This window comes from Coccinella septempunctata, chromosome 8, assembly GCF_907165205.1.
Source record: "Coccinella septempunctata chromosome 8, icCocSept1.1, whole genome shotgun sequence".
Lineage (NCBI taxonomy): Eukaryota > Metazoa > Arthropoda > Insecta > Coleoptera > Coccinellidae > Coccinella > Coccinella septempunctata.
The window spans coordinates 29,753,836-29,776,959 of NC_058196.1; the positions used below are offsets into that span (position 1 = coordinate 29,753,836).

The following is a 23,124-nucleotide window of genomic DNA, read 5'->3' on the forward strand; positions in this document are numbered from 1 at the left end:
CAATGTTCCGAATGACACTCGATGAACTTCCATTCTGGATTATTTAATTATTAACGTAACTGCCAAACAGTTTTCACAATCAGTTTGAAGTCAGTTCAAACGACAATCTCAGCAAAGCAACGCGTAATGGAGGTCAAAATATTTGATCAATAAGATGAAACAAACATCTCCATGGATATAAATTTCTAGCATTTTGTCAGTACTCACGAAGCGATCACATCCATATTTGTCTATTTTTGTGGGTATTGTGTAAACATTCGCCAAGAAAATGGCAAAAGGCAAGGGGAAGAAGGGGGGCAAAAAGAAGGGTAAAGGAAAAGTAGAAAAACCCGAAGGAGCTCTAACAGAAGTCGACAAAACCTTCTACGAACTCACCATAACAGATCTGAACAGAAAATTGGCCCGTTTAAGATCCACCAACACCGAATTAGAAGAAAAAAACGAAACCCTCAATGAAAAACTAACAAAATTAGACGAAGATCGAAACGACGTCATAGTTTACCTCAAGAGAATCCTTCAAGAACGCACTGAGGAGATAAACGAGCTCCAGGTGGGCATAACAAAGCTACAGGAGTCACTAGAACAAGACAAAGAAGAATGTACAACAAAAACCGAACAAATGGAAAACGACTACAAACAAATGCACGAACAACTAACATCGGAGATAAAACTTCTAGAGGGAAAACTCAACGCACTCGAAGAATTCCGCGTTCAAAGGGAAGACCTGATGAAGAAATTCGAAGCTCAAGAGGACCAAATGGAAGAACAAGAACAAAAACATAAGAGGGCGATTTACGAGATCGAAAGAAAGTTCATAATAGCTAAGGATAAACTAAAAAAGGAAATGGAAGCGAGACTTCTACAACTCTCGACTGAATTTCAAGACGCTACAGAAATTCGAATAGCTGCAACCACACACAGGGTGATCAGAGAGAATATCGCCATCAACAATGAGTTGGACGAGATGCTGAACGTTCATAAACGTCTATATTCTGAAAACCAAGACATGAAACAGAGGGATAAAACGTTGAGACAGCAGGCTCAACTTCACTGCATCGAGAAGAACAAAGCTTTGGGCAAAGCAAGAGTGCAAGGGAAAGTTATAGAACAGCTCACTGGCGAACACGAATCCATGAAGAAAAAATTGGAACATTTCAAAAATATCGAGTCTGACATGCACGTAGCCAGGGAAGAACTGTACAAAGCCCACCTGAAAGTTCAATCTTTGGAGAATAAGATCCGAGTGTTGGAGCAAAACTTCCACGCTGCCAAATGCACCATAACTTCTTTGGAGACCAACTCATCGTATTACCTGGCTGAAGCTACACGTTTGGAGGCAGTTCTCCTGGAAGCTGTCGGCGCTATAAAAGAAGCGGCGAAGATACAAAGAGCGCAGAGAATAACAGATAAAGCAACATTGGCGACCAAAAGGGAGAACCTACTGAACCAACTCTTCAAACTGATGATCACGGCGAAAGATACGAAGATCAAGAAACCCTCACTGTCCTCGGTCAGTTCCGTTGAAAGTATCTACAAGAAGGGTGACTTGGGTTTCGTCCCGCCTGAATCTAAGGTTATCAGACCAACCCTTCGAGCAATAAGAACGTTACAGTCCCAGACTGGATCTAGCCTTGGAGAAGGCTCTGGAGACGAAGGCGCCAAAGCTCAGACGGGCACGTCTATAGGACAAGATGATGGGAAGATCTACCAGGAGGAATCTAAGGAAGAAGAAAATTCACAGCCGAGTGTTGTGTTCTTTGACGATAAAGAAAGTACGGAGGAGGAGGAACCTTTGCCTATGCCAGAAGAGGTTGAAGAGATCGGAGAGATTGATCCGCTATCCGTCACGCAGATGATGAGTAGCGTGGGAAGATTGCCAGTTACTAAGAGTACCAGTAGGACAGGCTCTAAACCCGCTATCGAATAGATAACGTTTTGTCACACGGGTTTTTTTAATTTTATAGTGATGTATCTTACATTTATATCTATATCTTTACTTTATACCAATAAATAAAATTGAAGTGCACTCTGTAATTATCTTAACATAATCAACTTTTTTAAATTTTTCTCTGTCTGTTTGTCATAGGTAATCTCCGGATTGGCTCAATCTATTTTGACAGGACTTTGCCTGTTGGAAAGGGGACTCTTCAAGGGTGGTTTTAGACTACAAAGAAAAGTAGGAGAAGTGAAGGAGAGTAAGGTAGAGCAGAGTGAAATGGAGCGAAGTAGAGTAGAGTCTAGTCCAGTGGAGGAGCAGAGTAGAGCAGAAAAGAGTAGTGTAGAGCAGACTAGAATAGTGTAGAGTAGAGGAGGAGAGAGAAGAATAGGGTAGATTTGAGTCTAATGTAGAGCAGCATAGAGAAGACTAGTTAGTGTACAGTAGAGTAGAGCAGATCAGAGTAGAGTCGTAGAGTGGGTTAGTGTAGAGAAGGCTAAAGTAGTGTGGATTAGTGTAGGGCAGACTAGAGTAGATCAAAGTCTAGTGGATTGTAGTAGAGAGAATCGTAGAGTAGTGTAAAGTGGAGTAGGATAAAGTCGAGTAGAATAAGACGCAGTAGTGTAGAGTAGAGTGGAGCAGACTACAGTAGAGTAGATCCAACTAGTGTAAAACGAAGTAGAGTAGAATGGGGTGGAGTAGAGGAAACTAGTGAACTAGTGTAGTTTGTAGAGCAGAGAAGAATAGGGTAGATTATAGTCTAATGTGGTGCAACCTAGAGTAGAGACGAGTTCAGCGAATTGAAGTAGGGGACGATAGAGAAGACTAGTGTATAGCAGATTAGAGCAAGTACGAGTAGAATAGAGCAGACTGGAGTAGATTAAAGTCCAGTGGTAGAAGAGAAGAGTACTGTAGAGTGGAGTAGGAAGGAGTTGAGGAGAATAAGGCGCACTAGTGTAAAGTAATGGGTATAGACTATGGTAGAGTAGAGAAACTAGTGTAAAACAGAGTAGAGTGGGGTGGAGTAAAGTAGAGTAGATTAGTGTAGATTTCAGAGCATAGAAGAATAGGGTAGATTCGAGTCTAATGTAGAGCAGCCTAGACATAGAGTAGAGGCGAGTTCAGCGAACTGGAGTAGAGGAGAGTAGAACAGACAATTAGTTTGAAAAGCCTCAATATCATCCCGACTATTGTTAGTGACGCTGTTTTGGAAAAAAAAATGAAGAATACAAAAAATATCATTTATTGTAAATAAAATTTTTCCTACTGTACGAACCATCATAATTGTATGATCATTACCTTTTTATTCCTAATTTTTTCAAAATAATTCTCAGCTTCATTGGAATTGCCTATTATTGGGGTGTAAATTTGTAGAAAAAGTACAGAAAAAGTGGAATAAACAAATGATTCACAGATAAAATATTAAATTTACAACAACAAATTTTAATTAAATTGTTATAAAATAACTAAAAGATTAGCAAGACTGACCTTTAAAAAGGGTTCAGTGTCCTTTGTCTGGTCCGTCTTCCGTAAAGGCTAAAAACGTACCCACAGATAAGGTGCTTCTCCAAGTCTCAAAATGTTTTTAGTATTACAATAAATATATTAAACTAATAACAGTTTGAATAGATGCTTTTTTTTAATCTTGCTATGAAGAGGGGTCCCATTCTTTGTCATTTTTTCTACTTTGGATGTGACAATGAATCCAGCCCACCGCACTTTATGAAATAGACAAAATGATGAAAGCAAAACAATTCTGTGATTAAACGAACAACTTATTGCATGAAAAAACAACAAAACCACTAAAAACACTATTCACTATGAATTATCCCCACTACCGTAGATATTGAAGTTCCTACGTTTGAATTTTTTTTGATCCGGCTTGCACGAAACTATCTCGTCTTTAACATCGACACTTTCTTGACTTTTTCTCTTCCACGAATTGTCACAAGATGAAGGCTCGGTGTCGATAAAAAACAGATCATTAGAGTCATTTTTGGGTTCCGGCAAACATAAAATGGACCTTTTCGTTTGAGGCGGACTGTCCTCGACAATCGTATCGTTTATGAAACTTGGTTCGTCGCTAGTTTCTTCCAAATCACAATCACTATTGACCACGTTCGAACTCGAATGATTAGTTTTTAAACTAAGGTTACTTTCACTGAAGTTCTGATCGTTATTCTTTAGGATCAACTCGATTGGATCATCTATATTGAGCAACTTACATAGATATGTTGTTTGGGGATTCTGGAGAGGGCCAGGTTGTTCTAATTGTACTTTATTTGAGCTATTTACATCATAAGGCTTCATGGTTTGTACAAAATTTTCAGGTACTGTGAGATTGTTCGATAATTTGCTCAAAATTATATTTTTTTCCTCTTCCGTTGGCTTGAAGCAATTTCTGGAAAAAAATTATTGATATATCCCTCTGATGAATATGGTTATTCGTTCAATGAAAAACTAATGTAAAGTGAACAAAAAATATAGATACCTCTCATCACTATAAGGTCCAGGCATAGAATTGGTCTCAGGTTTCACACTTAACAAATGATTGGTAGTCATTAGAATAGTCAGCCATTCTAAGTCATAATTTATTTTTATTTCTTCATTTTCATCATGTGGGACATCAAATACTTGAAGAAACCTCCTTTTTGGCAAGCATTTATCGAGAGCCAAAAATTTTGTAACTGTTTCATTTTGATGGGGAATCAATGCTGCAAACTTACAATGTAGATGGGCGGAAAACCAATATTTTGGTTTTAGTGTATTCAGGAGATCCTCACAGGGTTTACTTCCCAATTTTCTCATTTCAATATCATCCCTGTAAAATCATACAATTCACAAATCCAATCAATGAACAACTTGCCTAATGATAAAGTCGAATAAATGTGCCAACTTACTTGAAGTGAGGTTTGAAACGAATTAGTTGTTCTTTGTTTCCGTAATCTGTGACATTTGTTGGCCAATCATGTGATAGAAATATATCAATAGGTTCCGTCACTTGTTTTAAACGGAATATTTCCAAATTACGAATATGATATACACTTCTTTTTGTACTGTTGTCATAAGGGCAAATCTCAAAATGACCTTTCATAAAATCTCCTTTCTTGTAGATCCCAGAAATTCCTCCAATCTTCACACCTAAAATATCGAAGACCCCTTATTGAAAATATGAAATGTTTAAAATAATTTTATGCACTATACCTCCTACATTTATAACCCCAGCATAACCCATATAATAAATTCTGGGTGCTACCCAACCTCCATAGGGTAATTCTTGTAAATAATTGGACGCTTCATGATTACCACCTATAAGAACAGTCAAAATAGGTGCAATTTTCTCACCACTGTAATACCTAAAAATGAGATTTATATATGTTGCCTTCTCTACAATGATTCAATAAACTTACTTATAAAATGAGCACAAATCATAATATTTTGGAGGAACTGCCATACATCTCAAGTCTTCTTCATTCCTCGAGGTTTGGAAATCTCCACAGCACAACAAAAGGTCAACCTTTATATTCTCTCTTTCTTCTAAACATTTTATTGTATCATATATTTTTTCTAATTCACCATGAGCACAACCTTCTACGGCAATCTTCATATTCCCCTTTTTCAAACTCAAGAATTATAATGGTTTATTTGTAAATTTAAAGCATTCTTGCTATTAGGTTAACTTACTGTCACGTTGACAGAACACATAGATCATCATCATAGAGTAGCAACTTACTCTTCATTTATATTGTTGGTCTATGAGTTAACCCTAAAATTCACATGGTTTTGATTTTCATTTTCCGGATAAATTGAAAATAATTCAAAACTTTGTTTCGCTACAAAACAGAGATAAATTGTCTCTACTTATATTGTAACGTAACAAATTCTGCCCAGAACACAAAAATTGGCTTAACCTCAGAAAATCCTTAATATTTCGAATCAACTTTTTGGAAAGAAATTGATCTTGAAATTATAAAATGGCTTTACTGAAATCTAAATTTTCCGAAATGCCCGCGGATGCAGTACAGCTGACCGAATTTGAAGCTATTCAGTATCAAACAAAAATTATGAAAAACTGGAAAAACAAATCTGATGTGTAAGTTGTTGACCAAATGTTGGAAAATCAATGAAATAAAATTCATCACTGATGCTGTTTTAGATTTGCCTTCAATTACGCAACATTGTCTTTAAGTTGGGCAGGTGCTACAACAGGAATGTATTTGAATAATTATTATCGCAATAAACTCAAATTGCACACCTTTGGAAGGTTTATATCGGTAGTTCCAATGGTTATTTTGCCAGGATTTTTACCATATTTACTGCATTGCGAAGTGAGATATTGAATAGGACTCGGTACTACATTGAATAATACAGATGATTCTTCCAGATCTAGTTTTGGGTTCTACAGGATGTCCAATTTGTATTGAAGCACGTGCATCATGTATACAGGCATTTACTGGCTTTTTACTGCCAGCAGCGTTGACACCCCTTTCTGCTTTTTCGGTAATATCATTAAGAACTTCGAAAAAATGTGAGTTCCTTTAAAAATTTCATTTTCAGCTGTCCCACACACGTGCAACTTACGATATTCCATATTTGCACAAGGAACCCATGAAAGTTTTCAAACTTTATGTGAAGTTAACTAAACCAATAGCTAACGTTATGTTAGCTATAGTCTTAGGACAAATGCTCCTTGCTTCTGGCGTGACTTACTTTGAGGCAAAATCGATAAACACTGTCAAGAGAAAGTTGAGCGAATTAGAGTACAACTTAGAGCATGGGATTGAGGCAGAATATGATTTCTAAGAAATTATTTGATTTATTTATAGTTAGTAATAAAGTTACTTTTAGCTAGTAAAAATGCGTTTCCTTTCAATGCGGATTTGGTGAATTGACTTATTTCATATGTTTTTCAAAACTTTATATGCTTCAGTACAGTTTGATATCATTTATTAAATAAATAGCCTCATTATCGCAGCCACAGATCATCTTCCGTTGGTTAACATCGAAAGTATTGATTGGTTTGTGCAATCGATCCATCAAACTGTATACTTCGAGTTTATTCTTAAAACCGTCTGATGCAAACCATACGTTGCTATCATCCTTTTCCGTTGGGGCCATCATCAAGGTAGATGTAGATTTAGATTTGATTGACCAATGCCAGACTTCACCTGCCATCGAGGCACTGAACAAATGATCGGGATAGTCTGGATGGAATTTAATTTCTGTGACACTCTCATTGTGAGCCTTCAATAAGTTCACTGGGAAAGTGTTCTGCCTCAGGTCCCATATTGTGATAGAACCTGCAAAGTCCAAAAAACAGCATTTTCCACCATTTTTCAAATAAATCTCAACCAACCTTCTTCATCACCGGCAACCACCAGATGTCTCTGAGTAGGGTGGTATGTTAAACAAGTTGGAGCGATCATATCGCCACTCAATACAAACATGCTAGATGGTTCTTCACTTTTCGACCTCAGATCCCATATCTTCATTTGGCCTCGAAGATTACTGGTCAGAATCTCATTGTGTTTCAAGAAAAGCACACATTTTAACGAGCAACTATCAGCATTTTCTGAAAATCCATACGCTGTTTTCCGCAAATATATCGAAAAAAATATATTTACCATAACTCCTAACTACACTTTCAGAGGATAAGGTAAGCAAGTTGATTCTTCCATCTTCACCAACAGAAACTATATCTTGATCGTAATTCGTGATAGATGTACAAGGACTATAGTGAAATGGGAATTTATGAATATTTTTCCATTGTGTTCCGGGTTCAATGGTTATTTCACTACTTCTACTATAGGAAATCTTAAATAATCCTACTGATCCAAGTGATGAAGAACAGACAAAATGATCGGTGGATAGAAACTGAAAAAAATTATTTTACCCAAAAAAATTTACAGTAATTTTCCTTTACCATAGCCTCCGTAATATCACCTTCATGTTCCATCTCAGTGATTATAAAAGGATACACTTCAGATTCGTCATTCTCTCGAAAATCCCACAGTTTAACTGAATTTCTTTCATCATCCCAGCTACATGATATGAAGCTGTGAGAATTGTTGAAAGGATCCGGCCTCCATCGGATTTTATTAATTTTTTGCGATACAAAAGTTCCTTGAATATTATTGGCCATAATGCAAAAACAGTGTCCAGAAATTCTTATAAAATAGTTACGTTCAAACTCCCAGTATTATTTATTTATTTTCAAATTTTGGAGGTTACGTTTTCGAAATCCGCAACCACAGAAAGAATGAGCAGTTTTACGATTTTAGATCAATTGTACCCATAGTTCAATTCAATCATAACAACATTCAAGTTAGGTTAATAAAAACTTTCGAAAATATTTGAAAAAAAAGTATGTAAAATAAGTGTTTACGGTCAGTTCTATCAAGTACGATAATATGTCTTTGTTTCCTGCTTATTCAGAAGTACCAGAAGCAGAAAAAAAAATTTCAGATGAAAATTGGCTGCAACAGTCAAGTTTTACAGTTACTTTGCCCCAAAATACCGCTGAAGTATATTCGAGTTCCTCAGATAATGACGAATGCCCAGTGCCTGTTAAAAAACCTAAGAAATCAAAAAGGAAAGTTGAGACTGAATTATCCGAAAATGATATATTCTTTATTGATCGGAAACCTACAAAGGAGTTCCTCAAGGTGAAAACTATTTCTAGACCTGCTGTAGCAAAATACAAAATACAATTCTATATGATCGAACACCAGAAAAAACCGAGGAAAGTGAAGAGATATTACCACAAATTATCATCGGAAGATTTGGAAAAGGCTGAGGGTGTTGAAAAAAATTTCAACGATGAAAACTTTGATTCATTACAACATGAAATGGAGTTAACACAGAAAACTGGATTTTATAACAAAATAGTTTTTGAGGAGCCCAATAATATAGAAAATTGGTTAGAATTTATAGACTATCAAGATGTAATATTCAAGTTTGAAAAAAATTATAAGAAGGGGAGTGTAGCAAAAGGGTTACGTGCAAATGCTGAACGTAAACTGAATATATTGGAGAAAGCCTTATCACATAACCCATATTCAGAAAAGTTACATCGGAAAAGGTTGCAAATAATGGTTGGTGTGTATCCAGCTGATGAACTACAGAAACAACTCAGTGATTTGTTGAGCAAAGACCAGGGAAACATAATTCTGTGGCAGGGTTATATAGAAGCAACACAGTGTTCTATGTCTCACTGTAACACTTCAGCCGTTTTGAAACTATACACGAGTTGTTTATCAACCTTGCATAAAATAAGGAGAAATTCTTCCTCGGATTGTGGAATATCGGAAGAAAATATTTTGAGGATACTTTATCAGTGTGGATTATTCTTGAAGCAAAGTGGACTTTTTGAACAGTTGTGGACATTATTGAAAATGTACTTGGAGATGAATTTAGGACAATTAGTGCAAGGTAGCTTCGATATACAGGTTAACTTGAACGAAAAACAGTTGTTGGATTTAGAAGACGTGATTTTTAAATCGCAGCTACCAAGTCATGAATTATGGTTGAGGACTGAAAAACTTAGGGAATCCTACCATTGGTTGCCGGTAACTGAACAATGTGAGGATCCGCAGAGAATCGTTTTTGCCGAAGATGTAGTGGAACTGATACAACCAATAACAAAGCCAGAAAATACATTTAGGTTAACAGCCACTATTTTGACGCTATTAAAAATTCCCTTACTACCTTGCAGACACAATACAATGGAACAATTAGGACTTGATTATGTACCTTGGGCATTAGATTCCATCGAATCTGTCCTCCCGATATTTTACCCAATATATCCAGTGCCATTGGATTTGGGGAATTACTTAGCCGATTATCAACTATCTGTGGGTCCTCAGTACCTGAAAGTTTTCCCTGGTCAAGAAGAATATTTAATTTTTGTCTTAACTGTTATGCAAAAGTGCATTGATTTTTTACAAGGTGAAGATAAAACTTCTCTTACTGTTTGGTGGTTGAGATTTCAGAGATTATTGATTATTTTGAATGAAAGAATGAAGATGCCAAACAATTTGAAAAAAAGCATAAAAACAAACATAAAAAACTTGTTGAAGAAACCAGAAAATCGAAGTAATATATTATTCTACGTCGAATATGCGCTTTTTGAAAAAGAACTGAGTAATCCCGAAAGTTGTGTTAAAATCTTGGAGACAGCCCTGTCTTTCGTTAAAGAATTGAAATTTGACCCTTCTAAAATCACCACTGAACAAGAACACGTTTGCTATTTAATAAGAACCATTGTAGAAGAAACGATTCATTCTGAAAAAAATGAGAAGGCTATTAAATACTTGATTAACTTTGTTCAAGGTAAACAAATTCAATCGCAATGTGAAATCGACGAAGAAACGCTTAATCAAGCGATTCTCAAATACAAACATGTCTCATTACAGTTGATATCGAAGCTTGAGTCTTCCAAACTATATCCCGTTAAGCATCTGCTACCAATTTTCTTATGTGATTGGATCATTTGCAACGGTTGGCTCGTTTACTTAACAAAAGGACCTTTAGAATGTGCGGTTCTGTTGGAAGACTTGCTGGAGAAATTGAGCGAACAAACCAGTGAGAATTCACTACAAAGAGAAATTATTTTCGAATTTTATGTGGCAACGATGTTCAAATTTTGCTCGAGCAATCCTGGGTACGGTTTGTTCAAAGCTCTGGATGATGTCATGAGTAGGGCCTTGAAATTATTTCCCAATAACCTATTTTTGTTAGCGGTACTAGCCAAAGAGCAATTCTTGTTCAATTCGCTAGGTCTCAAATTGTGGAAAACCAAAGAAATGGTTTTAAAAACTGGACATGCTTTGCCAGTGTTACTTATGATTTCAATGACGCAACAGACAATTTCAAACCTGCAAGAACAACTGAGAGATACGATAACAGGTAAGTTAAATGTCAAAAAATTTGACAAATGTCAAAAAAAATTGACATTTGAGGTTAAGTAAACAACACCACATGCGGGGAAATCCAAGTTCATTTTTGTTTCAGGTGAAAATATACCAATAGATAACACATTTTTCAGGAATACTGTTGTTTCTCTTTTCAAAGCTGCTACAAAAGCAAATATATGCACCAGGAGATGTGGATTTATATGGCGCTTGTATCTTCAATTTGTTCACAAATATTTCGATCCACAGCTTTGTAGACAAGTTTACTATTGCGCAGTTGAAGAATGTCCATGGTTAAAGGTAGGAGCTACTAATTAGTTTTGTGGTACTCTATTTTGTTACATACTGTAATTTTGCAGGCACTGTATATTGATGCAGCCATTTATATACCCGCTGAATTGGGACAGATTCAAGATTTAATCATTGAAAAACAGTTGAGGCTGCATATAACACCTGAGGAACTTGATGTTCTACGTGATTAAAGTGATAAATGTGATTATTTGTATATTTATTTATAATGTGTATAATAAAAGTATTCAGTTGAATATTCAGAGTGAATTCATTGAAGGAATCAGTTTTATCCACTACTAAGGTACAATTTGTTTCCGCTTTGTACACAGGGGGCGCCAAAGAAACCTATACAACCCGAATTTGAACCGAATGAAATAACGAAAAAAATCGATCAAGACATATCAGGTATTCCTACTGATATCAAATTCGAAAAATGGCGCAAATATTTCCGAGGATGAATTTTACGAGAATCCGAAACGCGAATGTCATATGTCAATATGACATGAGGAATGTCGGGCAACAAATTGAACACTGTTTTAAATTCATAATTTATTTTTTATGTACAAATTATACAATCGTCTCAAAATTATGATAAATCTATTTTGTTTTGAGGTGTGTTCACGACTTAACTACAAATTATTAAATAAGGACTAGTAAAATATATGACTATTTTCCGTTTGCAAGTTTACATCGGGAAAATGTAATATGCATTGAGAAATAAAATGGGGGAAATATTGCAAAAAGTCTCGTTCAAACCAAAATACTAGATCCCTTTCAGTCTGTGATTAAACATTCCCTTCCGAGTATAGGTCGAAATATAATTTTTTGAATTCAATAGCTGAAAATGATCGAGATGGAGCAATGCTGAAGACCGAGAAGCAGATACAGAGAAACTATCCGAAACCGATTCATGAAATGACATAGAATCGTTTCGGCATTTCTCTGAATATCATACTAAACTTTCACGAGCAGCAGAATTAAAGATAATTTCGATCGAGGATTATATATAGTTGATCAGAGATCTTATAACAGAACAAAGCAGAAAATTTTGCCGAAAAATACAGCCACGTAGATTCGGTTGATAATGAAACCAATTAGTTACCTTTCTTCAAAACCTAAGATAAGAATTAGGATTTTTAAAGAGTAGAATTCAAAACTTCGGAGTTATAAGCCCTATTCCATTAATCTTTGTCTTTCTCCTTTTTTTTTGTGTGGATTGGATGGATGGAAGCGCTTCATTCACTCCTCATTATTCTTCATGGAACTAAAAAATTATTAATTTCAAAAAGAAAACACAAAACTGCTAATAACAGTTACAAAAGTTAAAATAAGAATTCAACTGAAACAAAGGATTCTCCAAAATGAGGTTTTCATTCAAATCGGCTTTTATTTCATAATGAATAGCAGCCATTACGTCGTATTTAGTTTAGAAGGTGAAATGAAATCCTCATTTTGGAAAAATACTTCAGTATTGTTGAACGTCTGTTTCATATGAAACCTTCAAATGGCTGATAAATTTCAGAGTTAATGTGAAAAATCTGTACTTTCATGGTTAAAATTGAATTTGCTTCTGGGTAACAGCGAAAGCAAAGCTGCAAGTCAGGATGGCTTTTCAAGGTTTAATATGAAATGGGTTAAGACTGATTGACCTACTCACTTCTGCGGCAAACTTAGTAGTGAAGAATCCCTTTGAAACAACTGATTCTGGTTGTTAGTAACAATAAATCCCGAGTGTTGTTTCAATCAGGCAAACAACATTTTTGGTCCTTCGAGTCGGATCGATACTTCTGTTTTGAAGGGAATCTCAACTCCACAGTTTGCCGCAGGAGTGAACAGACCGACCGAAGACTGTACATTGAAGGTTTACTCACAGAAGCGATGAAGGGATCAATATTCATTCCAAACTAAGTCAATTATTAGCTATCATGACAAAAAGCGTCTATGAGGCTCTGGCGTATAGTAGAACCTAGCTTTCGAATGCTGAGGCGACCCAGGTACTGAAGTGCTTTCTGACAATCTACGAGGTGGGGGTATAGGAGGCGATGGTGAGACGTACCTATGAAAAACATGGCCACCCGTTATGAACACACCAGCATAATAAACTACATGTTAAATCAAAACATACTTATACATAGTGAGCCTCACTGAACCTTCGCGATAAACAAATCCAGGTTGACATACACAGGCTAAGTCTTCGACTTTTGCGTAAATTTCAACAGTAGATTCCTCCCATATAATGAAATGCCGATGACTTATCCAGAAACGACAATATATTTTTAATCGAGCCGAATTTGGAAAAGTGATAGTCGAAAAAGAAATCGTTTTCGGTTAAACCTGTCTACTGACAACAAATATGAACGAATCAGAGATTCGCCCTGTGTATGCATAATCTTGAAACAAGGTTCCTTTGTTGTACTTCAAGGTGATGTTGAGTAAAATAGATTGTCCCAAAATTTTTCAATTATTCTCGAGCAATTTTAAGCAATCAGGCCCTTTTCAAAGCAACAGCGAAGCCAAACCCATGCTTGCGGCAAAAAATCCCAGGTTCGGCACACAAAAACAATACTTCAGCCAGAATTGAGAGGAAAAACAAATGTAGGAAGGCTTTATTGAATACTTCATTCTCCACATCGCTTATTATCGGTATAATTCGTACTTTTTGAACCTATTTTTGGAGAACCCACTCAATAGCGAAAAAATTTTCTTCTCAGTTCATCAGAATGTATGCTCTTCTTCGAAATCCTTCCCATTTCGAATCCAAATCGAAGTATTTCAGTCTTAAAACGGAATTTAGACGAGCCAATAAATATCTTGAATTTTGAGATAGCTATCACAATGAAAACCCAATTTCCAAAAAAAATATGACCAAAATCACAACTCCAACAATCTTCCCTGCAAATTTTGAATAGGAACGAATCATACAGCGTTGCATTATCTTTCACCTCCAACAAATATTTAAAAATGCATTGTTGCCAGAACGATGATACCTGTCAAATAGCGGAAGCTCAAAAAACAAAAAGAACAAACGGAACGAAATATGTCTGTACAATCCTTAGTGGTCGGCTTATAGTTACCTTCTTGACAAGCTAGGAGAAGCCCCATTAGAATCTAATATATTTTTCCGTAACGGCAAGGGACTATCTCCGTTCAGTCTACTCAATCTAGGAGGCGGTTCGGGGCTTTGATGTCGTGGCGACGATCTACCATTTTTGTCTCCATTCAGTTGCAGTTTAATGTAAGACGTGAACCTTTTTTTACCTAAAACGAGAACAGCCTCAAAAATTTCCAACTCTGATACGTTCGAAGGTAGAAGAGAAACTTATTATAATACAGATGTAAGGCCCTATCTTATTAACATATTTCAAGTAGCCCGATGGTGTTGAATCTGGAGTTCTTAGTTTCTTCCAACAGAAATTTCGGGGAAAATTTTGAACTAGAGGCAGCCAGCTCCTTCTCCTAGACCCATCCGCGTATCATCAGATTAGGCGATCACCATCTTAAAGTACTCAACTGGCGTAGAATTTAAGGACCAATGAGGAACTCTTTTCCATTTCGGCCGCTAAAGACACTGGATGGAGGGTTTTCAGCCTTTTTTCAACTCGTTTCTTCAGTGAAGGCATAAATAAAAGTTCCATTGCTGTAGTGAGAATAATGACAAGACTCCTGTGATAGGCAGGCAATCCTTGTGGCTTCTGCAAATGTTGGCTTACCTCCTCACCAACCAAGGCGGCCTTTTTGATACGAAACTGCTCTACGGCTGCGCCCTAGTCATAACTATGACTTACCATAAGGGTAAATACGATTCTTGTACTTACTCGACATACATATTAGTTTATTTTTAATCTCATTAACATTAAACTAATAATAAATAGGTTTTATGTGGGTATGTGATGCGGCGTCCCTCTTTAGATGGATGTAGTGTATTTAAAGGCGAGGCTTTTTTTTAAGTTAAACTGGTCAAAATGAAGAGTTTCACGAAAAATCACAAAACTTTCAAGATGACAAAGTTGAAAAAATATTTAAAATTATTATTGAAATAGATCAATTGTTATCAGAATCATCAAGCAATGGAAAAAACTTACCTCGACTGACTCAACCATGTGGTTTGGTTTAGGATATTGGCTGTAAACTCAGGATTGCCGAATTTTTCTCATTATTCAGTAACGATTTTATTAAATGTCTATTTTTGATACCAATTGACTGAAAACCAATGACCAATTGTGAAAAAATAGATTTTATTTAAAATTTAAAAGGTTTTGTGTCAATTGCACAAGCTGGCAACGTCGACTGAAATATGCGTTGATAAAATAAAGGACAACGAATACACCATCTTGATGAGATAGACAAAGATGGCTGTCTATGAAGTCTGCGACGAACGAGGAAGGTCGTAGAATTATATGGGATTTTTATGGCCGGTTGCTGTTGAGGCTCGCCAGTAAGTACGCGCCTTATGATAGCTGTAAATAAACAGCTGTTATTTTATAAACAAGCTGACCAGACAACGTTCTTTTCATTTTCTAGTAGGCGCTGTTGCCAAATCGTAAACTTGAAACAAAGCTATTTAAATTTCAAAATGTATATTGATTTTGAATAGTCTCCGTAGTGAATTCGAAAAATTCATGAATGAAACTCATAATTACTCAGTTTAAACTTTTATATGCAGTGATAACCCGAATTGAGGAGAATACCCCATTTTTAGTGAAATTACTACTACCTTCTGTCAAAAAAGCCTCGCCTTCGAAAACGCCCCGTATATGCGCGTATGCAAGATTCCCCCTACGCATTCACACCAGCCGAAAACTCACCGGGATTATATTTCGCCTCCTCCTCCGCCTCCTTCGCAAGCTGCTGCTGTTTCTGCTGATGTATGAACCTCTGAAACACAATGGGACTAGTATTGCTACAACAACAGTCCGCGTCGCCCGGCTGGTTGGCCCTGAGCGGCAACGGCGACGTGTTGGGCGTCCTCCACCTGCTCTCGCTCACGCCCCTCTTCTGCGGGTAGGGCGAGCCCAGCGGGCTGTCGACCTGCCGACGTGGCAACACCGGCGAACCGAACTTGATGGCATCGTCTCTTAGCGAGCCGGGCAGGGGGAGGGGCGAGTCTCTTTTCGGCGACAGCACGAAGTAGTTCGTTTCGCGCAGGCCGTTTGGGGGCGGCTTCGCGTCCTCGACGGGCTGCGCGCGCGCTCGCTGGCCCGTCAGCGACTGGAAGGCGCCCAGACGCGAGCTGTGCGTCGCCCTGGGGTCGGTCGGGCGGGCGTCGGACGTCGGAGGCGTGTCCGACAGCAGTCTGTAGGGACTAGCCGCGTTCCCGTTGACCGGGAGGGGCGTGAAGGGGGGCGTGGCCGCGCTCGCGGCCTTGACGGCCTGAGGCTGCTGCGAGGTGAAGAAACGACGGAAGGCGGACGGCGTCAGGCTTTGTCTGAAACAAACGGGAAAGTAATGAGCACAGCAATCTGTCTCCTGAGTGATTTAAAAAAAAATTAATCTCTTAACATCTTCAGAATTAATGCAGGTTTCATCCAAAACACTGCCTGTGACATGAAACCCTCTGCTTCTCAAAATTAAAACGTTAGATGACTGTTCAGAGGTCACAGAAGAAGACAAATACTACAAGACACTTGAATAACTCTTCTATCAAACTCAAACTTCTTGACGAATTATTCCTGCATGCATGTTATAACATAGTAGAACAACCATTTAGTTGAATAAAAGAAAAAGAACTAATGTAAGAGTAGAATACTGTATTTTATCCACGATTGTACAATAGTACACCACATTTTCATTAATATCTTATGACATTCCAATATTGCTATCTATAGCAATATCTCTATGTTCAGGACTTCTGTCCGTGGTTGTGACCATAAAGTTTGATAAACCAGTGAATAATGGCTGATAAATCACATCAATGTCATAATGCTCAAGAAAACAGATAATGATCACTTCAAACATCGTTCTTTGATCAATTTATGCTGGTAGAAAACGAAAATCATGATTCTCTCCAATCTGGAGAAAATTGGGAGGTTAGACATCAATCTCATGCAGATAATTAGGTAAGTTCAACTCAATCAATATTTTAGAAAGGATTAAATGAAAAACCAAGTTATTTGCATAATTTTTAGAAAACTTATAAATTAGTAAGACAAAACAAAACGTCACTAACCATGCAACATACCTATTGGCTGACCTATCAGCCTCATCCACTGCTTCGATAAACCATTTTCCGACATTTACCTCCTCCGTTTCGTACTTTTTAATGAACGCATGCTTTTTCAATTCTCGATACTTGGGTCTGCTCTGATGTTGCTTCCGCAAGCTGAAAATTATAAAATGTCTTCTGGCTTCAACCCAACATACTGCGTTATCAACCACATATTGATAGTAAATACAAAAATAAACAACATAATTATTTTATTGAGGTTATACAATGTAGAAGCCATAGACATAGAGTATATATGTCTATGGTAGAAGCTTGATGTGTCAAGAATTAAGGTTATGTCAACAGTTCTATGCCACAACTGTCAATTTGACGATCATAGAATAGCAAAAATTTGCGAACTTACCAACACGACACGAAATCTTGAAAATCAGAACTGAACCCCTTATTTTTCGGAAGCGAGGGCGGGTCTTGGTTGATGACTTTGGCCAATACCTCGAAATCAGTCTTGCAGTCTTGATAGGGAAACACCCCCGTAGCCAGTTCCACAAGAGTTATTCCCAAGGACCAAACGTCAGCACGAACATCATAATCAGGATTTTCGGGGTTCGGTTCTATTCTCTCGGGCTACATCATGAAAATAACAATAATTTTAGTCCGTCCCAATTATTGTGGTTTGTACAGTTTACTTACAGCCATGTATGCTGCACAGCCAGCACTTCTTGTTTTAGCCATTGAATCAACCAACCTACCGCTTATACCAAAATCACACAATTTGACATTTCCCTTTTCGTCAAGGAGAATGTTTGAAGGTTTAACATCACGATGCATCACCCCATGTTTGTCTTTAAGATAAGACAGAGCTTCGACCGTCTGGAACGTTTATAGTGTTTCAACATACTTTTTGGCTACACTTTACTTCAGTACAAGCAACAACGCATATTTACGAACACTTTAGCTGAGGAATGGAAAAGGTAAAGATGATGAAAACAATAGAATTCTATGAATTGTCACTCGAACTAAGTAAAGTTTTACCTACTTTCTTAACTTCCACCAACTAAAGAACTTTTAGCTAAAAACACTTACAGCTACCGTCACTTTTCCGAGAATTCTTTCAGGAATAGGTTTTTTGAGTTTCTTCAGTAATTTATCGAAACAGGTAGCCATCAGTTCCATACATATCCAAACCTCTGATTCTGTTATAAAACAGCCCAAACACTGCACAATAAATTTACAATCGTGACTCTTGAGGACCACTTCAATATCCATGATGATTCTTTTATTCTCTTCAGAATTTCCAGATCTTCTCATTTGCTGGAAAGGAACGTTGAAAGAATTTATAATACACGAAAATAAGATTCTTACTTTAACAGCAATAATTTCGTTACTCTTCTTGTGTTTCATTTTATAAACATGGCCGCAAGTTCCATGTCCCAACTCTTCAATAAGTTCTAGATCTTTGATATCAGTGTTATATTCAATGTTATTTATTTTCAGTTTTCCACTTATTTTCATTATTTCCTTAAGCTTTGTTTCAGTCTCAATGTTTTGTTGTCTATTAATTGTAAACTTCAAGGCATTAGGCCTTGGTGTTACTCTTCGTGGCTCGCCTACTTCCATGGGCACTTAAAAGGAAATTAATATGTTTCAAATAAGTCAAAGTACAAGTGAACAAGTCAACAATGAATTATTTCAGTAATTAAATAAAATACCATCATACTGAAAACATAGGTTATGAAACTGTCAAATAAGCTTAATTGAATTTCTTATTTGCTAATATTTTTTCATTAATCAGAATATTCCATAACAAAAGGATTGCAAGAATACAGGACAAAGTTATCATAATAAATATTGATGTTAGATCATGTAATATGTAACCCAATCAGGCAACAATTTTCTCAAAAATTGGATAGCCTGTATACAAAAGGATATGCTAAGCTCACATGAAAGATTCCTCCGATTAGGACTGGTCCCTCCACCAGGACTTGCCCGAATTCCATTTGTTGGGAGGCCGTTTGGCTGCCTTATACGATTAAGCATCTCGTCTATTTTCTCTTGACTAGACATTATGAAATTGTTCGGCTACTCTACAGCAGTCAGTTTAATCATTTGGACACAAATCCTTGACTTTGAACACACATTGTGCCCTAATATTAATAATTTTCTGTTTGTTTGTTAAATACTTGAAAGAGAATAGAGGATGGAGGAGCACAGAACAATCGAAGACCATTCAAAACTAATGACATTTGAAGTTTGAATTTGAAATTTAATTGACATTCTTCACTGACTGTATTGACAGATGAATTCACCTAAATTATTCAGTAAGGAATGAGAAATTTTTTATTGTAATATGTGAAAAAAGCTGGAGTTCTGATCGATGATTCCTAAGAAAATTGTTTACCCAAGACTGAAATGTTCCCATTTTCTTTTCTATGTGATATCAAAGAGGAGAAATTAATGTTCTGTGGGAGATCCTCTTTGGTGATAATTCTGTGATCAGAAATTTGAATATTCGGCGGTGAGTTTGAAATCAATAAACAATTATCTCAAATTAATGAAATTCGGAGTGGATACAATCATATTTTCTGTAATTTTGATCATTTCACTATGAGTCTGAATAAAACGACAATCAGAAAAAAAATTCAGAAAGCATAGAATTAGGAGGAAAAAACAAATGCTCACTTTTCGATCTTCTGGAAAAAATTGGCTCCTGAAAAATACTCAATTTCGTTTCAGTTCGGCATACAGGTAGCATCAAAATGGGTGAAGGACTCAAAGCGTTTCACGAGATAACAAGAAATATTAATAATCAAGATGAAAAAATTTGGCGTCAAACTGCTGCAAAGAAATGTAAGTTTTTCTTGATTACATACATGGTAAATGATCAAATTTATAACTTTGGTTGCCATTCAATGCAGCTTTAGAGAATTCACAAATCAGTTGTATGTAGATTTTTCCTGTAGTCAACATCAATATGGAACTGATATATACCTACATATGCTTTCTTTGTCTATTTTTTCAAATGCACATTAGAGTACGCGAAATTCATATTTTGTTTCAACCCAAATAAAGCTCTTAACTAAATATGATATTTCCCAATCTGGAAGTAGAAATCAAACCTCCTCCTATACAGTTTTGTATGCGTAAACTTAAGGATTATTATTCCTCCTCCACCTTGAAGGTTTGAAGAAGGAATTTGAGAAAATGGAAGAGCAATCAAAACGATATGAAGTTCTAATCGCAACTCTCAAAAAAGATCCGCTATACAAGAAACATGAAGAGTTTGCGCGACTACTGGAGGATAATATGAAAGAGTAAGTAAAGTGGCTTGTAGCACTCAATACAAAAGGGTTAATGTCATTTTGTAACTTGAGTTGTAACGTTTAATAACACAATTTCGTAAATATTCAGGCACATACAAACACACAAATTAGTGTCGCTGGCTATAAACGCCCAGAACGAAGAAACCGAACGAAAAATCAAAGACATCAAATCTTGGGATGAAAAATACGAACAGGTCATCTCCGACCTCAAGGAAGCCTACGATTTGAAGAAAAAATTCATGGAATCCACCAATCCCACCTACAAAAAATTTTTGGAAATCGAGGCTTCTCGAAAAGGGGCCGAGGTACTGCTGAAGCAGCTGACAGCTTCTTCTGAGAGACGCCGAAGGAGCGAGGAACAGTTGGAATCGATAAAGGAGAAAATTTTCCACAAGACAATCTTGAACTTCGTCAACGCCGTCATAAGGAAGAAGAAGCACCAGGAAATCAGTTCCAAGTTGAAAGTTTTAGCGGATAAAAAGATACAAATGGTGAGGGGAATGTTTGAAGCCCAGGAAGCAAGTAAGTTTAAATATATGCGTCGATAGAAGATTTTGGTGGATATCGAAAAAACGGTTCATGTGTTCAGTATGTCTCACTTTGGTATGAATTTATTGAATTCATTTCGATTTTTCAACAGTGAAAAAACTTCGAGTCCGGCCCACTCAAATACCAAGCGCTATGTTCACAAGAAGGGTAAGTTCAGTTTGTCCTTCGTATTCGTTATTTACTTTTGTCAACGTGTCAAAATAGGTCCCAAATTTGCCAGCATCAACAGGAATTTGGAATAGAAATGAAAAAAGGAGTATGATAGGTGAGTAGAATTTTTTCAGGAAGAATACTGCGTAAAAAAGAATAATTTTTTCATAAGTTCATCACAATCCAATTTTTTTGCATTAACTGACTTTGAATAATGAATTAAATCTCATTTTACAACCCATATCCCCAATGTTAATGCTTATTTTTATTAGAGTTGCCACAGCATATAAACCAGCAGAAACGAATTGCTGTGGAGCAAAAGAATCCTGCAACAAAAGAAAAAACAGGAAAAAAAGATAATTCAGAAACAATCATACCACCTACTCCTAAAAGGCACGCTCCAAATCGATTAAATATCATCAGCAATAAAATCATTGCTTTGCCACCCCTAAAAACCATCCTAAGCAGGCAGCGATCAAGGATGAACACGTCCCTCAACCGAAGTTTATGCGATACTTCCTTCACCAGTCCTGCCAACAGTCAAACTGATAAACCCAAGAAGCCGGATACTAGCAACAAACTCAGCCAGGAAAACCAGGCTCAAACTGATCATCAGTTTCAAAACGTCAAAGAGACTGCAGTGGAAAATAAGACAGCCATGGAACCACCACCGACAAAGATGGCCAAACCATCGGATTATTTAAAAAATCTAAAATTCACCAGTCAGTCCAACAAGTTTAATATGCCTAAAATAACATCAAGTCCACTCTGTAAACAACCTAGTCAGGCGAATGTGATGCAGAAAACGTCGATCCTGAAGAGTCAAGCTGTGAAGAGGAGGCTGAACACAAGTATTCAGGAAATTGAGTCAGATTTAAGCCAAAGAAAAAGGGCAAGTCTCACTTCGTATAGTTTATTTTTATTTGTTCCAAATCGATTTCACTTTCCAGGAGAAAAATGTGAACTTTGCAAGCCCAATACAGCAACATAGGGAGATAGATCACACCTTATCCTCGAATGAAGAGAACTCAAGTTCGTTGAATGCAACTTCTAACATGAATACGAGTGGATTTTTGGATGAACCGATGGCGTTGACTCCTGCAAATGGTAAAGCCTCCTAATAAACATGATCATTTAATAAATTTGCTTGTTTTCAGATGAATTCACAATGATGGGAAATCCAGAATTCAGTTTTGGTCCATCCAGTAAGTAAAATTTGAATTTTAAGGAGTTTAAAAGTATTTATAATACCTGGTATCTGATGCAGAAAAAATAATTCATTCTTTTTGTTACAGGTGATATCCAGTCTGGCAAAAACCATGGAAATGGTACCAACATGACTCCAAGTAAACATTCAAGGCTTTTTTCATTCAAATTATGATAAAATACTCTTTTTCAGTGTCTATATTTGGCGAAACAAATGATACAGGATCGTTTGGATTTTCTTTCGGTGGCTTATCCAAAACAGATGAAATGTGGGATTTGTTTGGATAGGTACCTTTGGATTTCTTTCTTCAAGTGTTGTTATTGTTATTACTGAATTGTTATTTGACGATTAAATTGTTCAATGTTAAATTGGGGAACAAGAAACTTGTAGTTTTTCAGTGTTTTACCAATTAAATAATTCGGTTACAGAGACTTCTCTTCTTTTCAATTTTGTGAAGAAACATGTTCAATATGTTCTGATTCAGCAAACACAAACTCAATTTATTGAAAATTCGAAATATGAATAATTACAACTTAGACGAAAATGAAGTATTTACATGAAATATCTTCAGCATGTCGAAACGCATTTCAAACATC

General features: G+C 36.7%; 7 protein-coding genes across 10 annotated transcripts; 4 read left to right on the top strand and 3 right to left on the bottom strand.

The window, feature by feature from the left end:
- The first annotated feature begins 47 nt into the window (after positions 1-47).
- Positions 48-2,066, top strand: LOC123319131 (cilia- and flagella-associated protein 157). The gene has a single exon (XM_044905983.1). It carries the CDS (start codon positions 269-271, stop codon positions 1,925-1,927), a length of 1,659 nt encoding a protein of 552 aa, XP_044761918.1. The 5' UTR covers positions 48-268; the 3' UTR covers positions 1,928-2,066.
- Positions 2,067-3,163: 1,097 nt separating this feature from the next.
- Positions 3,164-5,634, bottom strand: LOC123318526 (lariat debranching enzyme). The gene is made up of 5 exons (XM_044905169.1): positions 5,347-5,634; positions 5,141-5,292; positions 4,837-5,077; positions 4,428-4,757; positions 3,164-4,337 (listed from the first exon to the last, which is right to left on the bottom strand). Exons 1-5 carry the CDS (start codon positions 5,541-5,543, stop codon positions 3,755-3,757), a joined length of 1,503 nt encoding a protein of 500 aa, XP_044761104.1. The 5' UTR covers positions 5,544-5,634; the 3' UTR covers positions 3,164-3,754.
- A 55-nt stretch (positions 5,635-5,689) lies between these two features.
- Positions 5,690-6,794, top strand: LOC123318528. Its single transcript, XM_044905171.1, has 4 exons — positions 5,690-6,029; positions 6,093-6,264; positions 6,308-6,436; positions 6,494-6,794. Exons 1-4 carry the CDS (start codon positions 5,911-5,913, stop codon positions 6,737-6,739), a joined length of 666 nt encoding a protein of 221 aa, XP_044761106.1. The 5' UTR covers positions 5,690-5,910; the 3' UTR covers positions 6,740-6,794.
- A 45-nt stretch (positions 6,795-6,839) lies between these two features.
- On the bottom strand, positions 6,840-8,195 carry LOC123318527 (nucleoporin Nup43). Its single transcript, XM_044905170.1, has 4 exons — positions 7,860-8,195; positions 7,561-7,810; positions 7,293-7,508; positions 6,840-7,236 (listed from the first exon to the last, which is right to left on the bottom strand). Exons 1-4 carry the CDS (start codon positions 8,076-8,078, stop codon positions 6,863-6,865), a joined length of 1,059 nt encoding a protein of 352 aa, XP_044761105.1. The 5' UTR covers positions 8,079-8,195; the 3' UTR covers positions 6,840-6,862.
- A 24-nt stretch (positions 8,196-8,219) lies between these two features.
- LOC123318524 (nuclear exosome regulator NRDE2) lies at positions 8,220-11,393 on the top strand. Its single transcript, XM_044905168.1, has 3 exons — positions 8,220-10,843; positions 10,949-11,148; positions 11,208-11,393. Exons 1-3 carry the CDS (start codon positions 8,347-8,349, stop codon positions 11,328-11,330), a joined length of 2,820 nt encoding a protein of 939 aa, XP_044761103.1. The 5' UTR covers positions 8,220-8,346; the 3' UTR covers positions 11,331-11,393.
- Positions 11,394-11,673: 280 nt separating this feature from the next.
- LOC123318809 (dual specificity mitogen-activated protein kinase kinase 7-like) lies at positions 11,674-19,530 on the bottom strand. 3 transcript variants are annotated; one of them, XR_006538401.1, is made up of 10 exons: positions 19,243-19,530; positions 18,665-18,924; positions 18,386-18,613; positions 17,993-18,172; positions 17,706-17,926; positions 17,318-17,458; positions 15,945-16,564; positions 14,214-14,397; positions 13,011-13,195; positions 11,674-12,403 (listed from the first exon to the last, which is right to left on the bottom strand). XR_006538401.1 is itself a non-coding variant. In XM_044905550.1 (9 exons), the coding sequence occupies exons 1-8, from the start codon at positions 19,364-19,366 to the stop codon at positions 13,056-13,058; spliced, it is 1,914 nt and encodes a 637-aa protein (XP_044761485.1). In that variant the 5' UTR covers positions 19,367-19,530; the 3' UTR covers positions 11,674-12,403; positions 13,011-13,055. The 3 variants fall into 3 exon arrangements, 2 of the variants coding, with proteins under 2 accessions (XP_044761485.1, XP_044761484.1); XM_044905550.1 differs by lacking the exon at positions 14,214-14,397; XM_044905549.1 differs by lacking the exon at positions 13,011-13,195.
- LOC123318810 (golgin IMH1-like) lies at positions 16,701-22,893 on the top strand. 2 transcript variants are annotated; one of them, XM_044905553.1, is made up of 11 exons: positions 16,701-17,195; positions 20,036-20,149; positions 20,481-20,613; positions 20,711-21,144; positions 21,263-21,318; positions 21,376-21,436; positions 21,594-22,213; positions 22,272-22,428; positions 22,479-22,526; positions 22,617-22,667; positions 22,721-22,893. In XM_044905553.1, exons 2-11 carry the CDS (start codon positions 20,059-20,061, stop codon positions 22,813-22,815), a joined length of 1,746 nt encoding a protein of 581 aa, XP_044761488.1. In that variant the 5' UTR covers positions 16,701-17,195; positions 20,036-20,058; the 3' UTR covers positions 22,816-22,893. The 2 variants fall into 2 exon arrangements, with proteins under 2 accessions (XP_044761488.1, XP_044761487.1); XM_044905552.1 differs by lacking the exon at positions 16,701-17,195 and adding an exon at positions 19,691-19,817.
- The last annotated feature ends 231 nt before the right edge of the window (positions 22,894-23,124 follow it).

Bases quoted from the DNA above. Each gene is read 5' to 3' on its own strand.
- LOC123319131 (XM_044905983.1), top strand. From the start codon at position 269: ATGGCAAAAGGCAAGGGGAAGAAGGGGGGCAAAAAGAAGGGTAAAGGA.
- LOC123318526 (XM_044905169.1), bottom strand. From the start codon at position 5,543: ATGAAGATTGCCGTAGAAGGTTGTGCTCATGGTGAATTAGAAAAAATA. The intron at 5,078-5,140 runs GTATAGTGCATA...TCGATATTTTAG, and splicing joins TGGGGTTATAAATGTAGGAG to GTGTGAAGATTGGAGGAATT. The intron at 4,758-4,836 runs GTAAGTTGGCAC...ATGATTTTACAG, and splicing joins CGTTTCAAACCTCACTTCAA to GGATGATATTGAAATGAGAA.
- LOC123318528 (XM_044905171.1), top strand. From the start codon at position 5,911: ATGGCTTTACTGAAATCTAAATTTTCCGAAATGCCCGCGGATGCAGTA. The intron at 6,030-6,092 runs GTAAGTTGTTGA...ATGCTGTTTTAG, and splicing joins TGGAAAAACAAATCTGATGT to ATTTGCCTTCAATTACGCAA. The intron at 6,265-6,307 runs GTGAGATATTGA...TGAATAATACAG, and splicing joins CATATTTACTGCATTGCGAA to ATGATTCTTCCAGATCTAGT.
- LOC123318527 (XM_044905170.1), bottom strand. From the start codon at position 8,078: ATGGCCAATAATATTCAAGGAACTTTTGTATCGCAAAAAATTAATAAA. The intron at 7,811-7,859 runs GTAAAGGAAAAT...AATTTTTTTCAG, and splicing joins GTGATATTACGGAGGCTATG to TTTCTATCCACCGATCATTT. The intron at 7,237-7,292 runs GTTGGTTGAGAT...TGGACTTTGCAG, and splicing joins GGTTGCCGGTGATGAAGAAG to GTTCTATCACAATATGGGAC.
- LOC123318524 (XM_044905168.1), top strand. From the start codon at position 8,347: ATGTCTTTGTTTCCTGCTTATTCAGAAGTACCAGAAGCAGAAAAAAAA. The intron at 10,844-10,948 runs GTAAGTTAAATG...TTTTTGTTTCAG, and splicing joins ACTGAGAGATACGATAACAG to GTGAAAATATACCAATAGAT. The intron at 11,149-11,207 runs GTAGGAGCTACT...GTAATTTTGCAG, and splicing joins AAGAATGTCCATGGTTAAAG to GCACTGTATATTGATGCAGC.
- LOC123318809 (XM_044905549.1), bottom strand. From the start codon at position 19,366: ATGTCTAGTCAAGAGAAAATAGACGAGATGCTTAATCGTATAAGGCAG. The intron at 18,614-18,664 runs GTAAGAATCTTA...GTTCCTTTCCAG, and splicing joins ACGAAATTATTGCTGTTAAA to CAAATGAGAAGATCTGGAAA. The intron at 17,927-17,992 runs GTAAGTAAACTG...TTCATGATGTAG, and splicing joins GCTGTGCAGCATACATGGCT to CCCGAGAGAATAGAACCGAA.
- LOC123318810 (XM_044905553.1), top strand. From the start codon at position 20,059: ATGGGTGAAGGACTCAAAGCGTTTCACGAGATAACAAGAAATATTAAT. The intron at 20,614-20,710 runs GTAAGTAAAGTG...GTAAATATTCAG, and splicing joins CTGGAGGATAATATGAAAGA to GCACATACAAACACACAAAT. The intron at 22,214-22,271 runs GCAAGTCTCACT...TTCACTTTCCAG, and splicing joins ATTTAAGCCAAAGAAAAAGG to GAGAAAAATGTGAACTTTGC.